The sequence below is a fragment of the Pundamilia nyererei genome, unplaced genomic scaffold (genome assembly GCF_000239375.1).
Source record: "Pundamilia nyererei isolate P.nyererei 1_Seehausen unplaced genomic scaffold, PunNye1.0 scaffold00290, whole genome shotgun sequence".
Taxonomy (NCBI): domain Eukaryota; kingdom Metazoa; phylum Chordata; class Actinopteri; order Cichliformes; family Cichlidae; genus Pundamilia; species Pundamilia nyererei.
The window spans coordinates 308358-313976 of record NW_005187691.1 but is presented as its reverse complement, the minus strand read 5'-3'; the positions used below and the strand labels follow the sequence as shown (position 1 = coordinate 313976).

Below are 5619 nucleotides of genomic sequence, written 5' to 3'. Positions count from 1 at the left end.
TGTATCCAAAGCCAAGACCAAAGGAGTCTCAACACCGTGTTTGGTTGTCTTAGCATATTTTACCTTTATGAAAATGCAGGAATAACTAGCTTTACACTGCAACACAAGAATAGGACTCTTTATTGTTTCCATGTATTCCATAAGAAGCAGCCTATGGATATATTTCCACTGGGTTCGTGTAGAAATGTGCAGACATAAAAATCCCACTGGAGAAAGAGCTTTTAACCAAATCATACATTTTAAGGATAGCACTCGCTTACACATGCAAGCTAGAAGTGATCCCTCACCAAAATGAACAGTCATGGAAATAAAAAGGCCTCCTTTGGTTTACTTCTGTGTGGAAAACTACACACATATAGAAAAAGAAGAGCCACTGCTTCATGGATCACTTAGTGTAAGTGAGTAAGACTGACTGCTTTGTAACAAAAGTGCACGTCAGCTAGACGAAACTCCTGGGTTTAAAAAGCAAAGCAACAAGGAGGCGACTTCTACGCTCACCACAAGGAGGCCAGTTGGAAAGAAGTCACTGGCAAATGACTGATTGACACCCTCAGTAAACCTTTTCCCAATTCATTCATACAGCTTCATTTAACAACAACAGCTGGCACAAGGTACTTTATATTGTAAAGAACCTGCAGAGGTAAGCAACCCCAGCAATCACACCAATCCCACAACTGTCTATGACTGAGCATTTGGTGACAGTGGGAAGGAAGAACTTCCTTTTAACAGGAAGAAACCTCCACCAGAACCAAGCTCAGAAAAAACAGGATACGCAGATACTTATAGAACTACAGGTTACTGTGTAACAGTGTGTGTGGCGAGTCCATCAGTGTGGGGGTGTATAGTGTGTGTTTGTGTGTTCTTGTGTCGATGGGTACATGCACCGCAGTGACTCACCGTGATATGTGTGTTGGCAGGGAGGCCCAGCGAGATATTTGGCAGGGAGGGTGAGGTGTAGAGACTCAGAGGACTCAATGTCCCATCAGCCCCCAGCGTCTGATGGAGAGACCTCAGCTGCAGAAAAACAAACACGCAAGCAGTTTTAGTGTCCTGCACAGGGAGAACTCAGTTTGTTCAATTTAGCACATACTTGGGCAAATTATAATTAACTGCTTCTTCTTCTTGTTATAGAAGAAGACCATTTCCTGGAAGTTTCTTGGAAGAGCACAAAAACAGGAAACTTCCATGGCATTTGTTCCACACTCGCTCAACTTAAATAAACAGAGGAGTCTTGTCAGCCTTGAAGGCCTTTAAGAATTACTCCATACAGCCTGCTTCAACATGCATTTGATACAGTTGTGCCCAGTATATTATCCATATTCAACACCACCCTTAGAAATATGCCTCTGGAATAAAATGAAAAAATGAAATCACACTGTCTTTGGCCATGCTTGTCTTTAATCTCTAACTAGAGCCCGACTGATATCTCAGTATCAGTGTTTATAATGCCCAACAAATGAAAACTCAAAAGGTAAAGAGACAGGAAACCATGTTATGAGCATTGATGTTGGATAGTTTGACCACCAGAGGGCGTTCTGCGTACCTGCTTGTAGCCAAACACAACAACCAGTTAATTCAAGTGGCAATGAGTGTAAATGAGTAATCCGAAACATGATTATTTAACTGATTTGTCATATTATCTTCATAAAGACCTACAACCAAAACATAAAAAATGTCAGGGGAATCCTTTCATGTGTCTTTAAAGTCATATACTGAAATAACCAATCAAAACCAACCAACTCTGCTGAGGCTACAACTACGGTTTGTCTGTTAGGTGAACTCTAGATATCATCTTAGTATAGTTTCTTTCTTATCAACAAAACAGCAAAACCTATTGCAGATATGGCACATCTGGTGGTGTACCACAGGGTTCCATTATGGGACCTATGTAATTTGCATCACACACTCTACATTCCTAAAAATAAGGGCACAGGAAAAGTGTATTATTCCACTGAAACCCTTTAACACTAATCACTGTACCTCATTCACGAGTAGTAAAGGCTACATACTTCAAATTCTTCTTGAATTTATTCTCCAGTATCGAGAATCAATACTCTGTCAAATAAAAAAAGAAATTATGTTAAATTATAATTTTACATTTAGATTTGTAGGTTTTGCTTTATTTTCTCCAAAAATAATTGTAGACATTACAGAAGTTTGATCTTGTAGGGGTGGTGCAGATGCCTCACAGCAAAACGATTCTGGGTTTTCTGTGGCCTTTTATAAATGTCTCTTTTTATTCTGTTATACTATTGTGAAACTGTAATTAGAGGTTCAAGATTTGTTTCTGTAAGCACAAACCACAAGGGTACAAATAAAATCCCCCCTCCAGGGTGCAGGGAGTACTTTAGAGTTTCCCTCCAGTGACTAGCTCTGAACCACTAAAGGTACAGTTAGATATTTATAACTTAGTATTTTTGCAGCCCTATTTCTGCGTCAAAGTGAGCAATTTTATCTTTGACATTTGACAAACAATAAAAATTCGAGAATGTTTTCTTTTCCAAGATTGCAGTGCTAAAATGGTTTATACTTTGGCTGTGACCCAAACAGCATCAAAGTATGCACAGCAAACACAACGTACAGAACAGAAAGCACAACTACACGCAGAAACACTCTGCAGATACAGCAAAGAAGACAACACAGGGGCAAAGCCAGAGTTCCTGCCAAAGTTCAAGGTGATTAAATGCTGCCTTTTGCTGCTCAATCATCACTTTCACACAGCTGCTTACATGTCGCCTGTTACAGTTTCCCCCATATCGTCATTTTTGATTCAGTGCTCCACACTGAACTGCAGGGGGCAAACTCGAGCTTCGTGTCGAGTTTGAAGAACTGAAAATGAAGCCAGCCTGTGTGTGTGTGCACGTGTACCTCAGTCTGTATGTTGGGGACTGATCCAGTATTGCCGTTGGCAATAGCTGTATTGGAACTGTTGGGACTGCTGGGACCTGACCCCGGAGCACTGTTACAGAGAGAGGAAACTGGTGGAGAGACACAGACACAGGAATAAATGAGCAGCAAATTCATTTTAAATTTCTGATTAAAGCAGCTATTCACACTAAACACTCCTGAGAGCTTATTTGCACTTCTTCTCAGAATGAAAACGTAAGCGTCTCTGCTCACCTGATATCTCTATGGCTCTCTTCTTGAAGGTGCTGATGACAGTTCCGTCCTTCCTGCGGAGGAGAGGGGAGCTCCGCCTCTCTGCCACCTTTTGCTTCAAGCGTGAACGCACCTTCAGGTTAGGCTCAGAGACTGGACGAGTAAAGAGAGAGGGGAGATAAAACTGTTCAGCGCAGAGACATCAGTGTAACGCTGACCATTTCCTGTAAATACTAAGCTGTGCTCGGAATGCAGGTGAAAGAAGAACAGTTATTTTGTCGGCTGCTGATCTGTCTTGTTTCTTTTTCATTATAGGTCACTGGTAACATGCAGTGGTTTGTTTTGGCAGAGGGCTTCAGTGATATTTTAAGTCACCTGGTGACTTGCCAACAAGATTCTATCAGCGCAGACTGAGAAGTCTGCTAATCCTACATTACAATTTGGCTGGGTCGTTTGCAAAACGAGCAGCCACAGTGGAGTTTAAGCTATTTTTGGTGTATGGGTCAAGGTGAGGATAATAAACAGTAGAAGGGAAAACATGAAGTTTTCAGTGGCATAAACAGTATCTGGATCCAGAGGGATGACATGTCACTGCTTACCCGGTGGCATCAGGGCAGCCAATGACAGCTCGGCCTGGCATTTGTTATGCTAAAAACCATTTGTCATTATTGTGAGCCAGGCAGCAGAACCTGCACACAGTATCCCGGGACACACTGGAGTATATTTACAAAGAGTGAGTTTAATCTGGTCTATGTGATTTACACAAGTGCCACTGAAGAGCACCCGTGTCATGCACATCTACAAAGTGTTCCTGCCTCTATATTTGGATGACTGGCTAAAAGGAAGAACCCTTTAGAGCTGAAAACATCACGGCATGGATGCTTCTATCTGCAATTGTAGCCAATTTTCCATCTAGCACAAATTTGAACCTCTTAAATCTGGCAGGTTGCTGGGAGGTTAGGGTACGTGCACATCTACATGGCATAACTGAAACAGAAACCCTGTAAGAGACAAACTGTGAAGCCATGATGCATGAAAGAGAGCATGTGGCTAAAATACAACCTCGTGCTAACCCTACACCGAAACTGCTTCACCCTGGTGTTGGCTATGATACAGACTATGATTATAATTCAGTGTAGGAGCATCAGAAGCTGGGTTTATGGACATGTATATGATCATATCATAAACACACACACACACACACACATATATATATATACACATATATACATATACATATACATATACATATACATACATACATATATATAAAGATCCATCACAGCGGCCTCCTACTATATAAAGTAAAGCTAAAATACCTCAGACCTATGTGCTGTGCATGAGTGACAACTACAGCCGTTGCAGTCGTGAGCCGGGTGGTGCAGATGCAGTACGGAGGTCCTGCCACACATCCATGTGAGCTTTACGTAGCTCTTGTCTGTCTTGGAGTGTTGCGGGCGACCTTTGTACGCTGAGCATTTAAACAATTTAACTACAGAGGCAAACATGTTATCCGGTAACTGCTACTTCAGCTGAGACCACAACAGTCAAAAGAAAATGATGTTTCCATCTGCAGCCATTTATATTTGGCGGCATCTATTTGAGAACCTCCACTTTCCATGTGCACACATGAAAAGCCTTAGGCGGGGAGAGCAACAACAAGATCCCACCACAGGACAGATGACGACAGATAGGACAATTCAGAAATAGCATGAAAGAAAGAGCTGGGGTGGAGGTGGGCTGCAAACTCCCTTCCAGATGTCCAGCATCTGTGTGCAGGCTCAAGCAGCTTAAACACAGCTCCCTGTGTAAGAGTTAGCAACTGTAAATCGTCAGCTGACGTGGGGACCAGCTGATGTGCTCTGACTGTGACCGAGCTTCAGTTCGTGGGCTTGTCGCTCATCGCTTTATGGCGGACGGCCGGTCCCTGTTAGACACAGACTCGGACTGTGCAGATGACTGTGTCATTGTTTGACGCCCCTTCATAAGTAAAATGAGGTTTTCTTCACCTCCATGGATGCTGCTGAGTAAAATGAACCTGAGACGTGCCCACAGTTGCTTTGCATGTAGCATATCACAGCTACATTGTTACGTGTGTTTTAAACTTTCTCCATCAGCGAGTCCACTAGGGTCCATTTGGGTCGAACAGTGAGCGAAATTTACTTTACTCACTCCGTCTTCCACAGAGACTTTGATTACACCGACTACTCATGCACCCAGGCAGCAGACTGCAAAGTATAACAGGAACAACTGCTCGGCCATCGGGACTCCACCTGTTGTCATGTGTGGATCCACCTAAACACCTTTAATATATATGAGATTTGGCTGGTAGGTTGGAATTGTCCGTTGCATTGGGGAGTATCTACACACTTTTGTTCCAGGTCCAGGTAAGGCAATTAGTAAATAATTATATGACAATACTGCACCACCTTTGCATACCTTATGAATTGTGTACGTGCAAACACACACACACACACACACACACACACACACACACACACACACACACACACACACACA

General features: G+C 42.6%; 1 protein-coding gene across 3 annotated transcripts in view; it reads right to left on the bottom strand.

Annotated features, from left to right (window-relative positions):
- Window positions 1-5619, bottom strand: part of hdac5 (histone deacetylase 5) — a 61047-nt gene that overhangs the window by 16026 nt on the left and 39402 nt on the right. For all 3 annotated transcript variants that reach the window (XM_005750846.1, XM_005750847.1, XM_005750845.1), the window contains 3 exons: window positions 3121-3252; window positions 2869-2978; window positions 898-1014 (listed from right to left, as the gene is read on the bottom strand). In XM_005750846.1, coding sequence (XP_005750903.1) covers window positions 898-1014; window positions 2869-2978; window positions 3121-3252 — 359 coding nt within the window. The remainder of the gene's footprint in view (window positions 1-897; window positions 1015-2868; window positions 2979-3120; window positions 3253-5619) is intronic.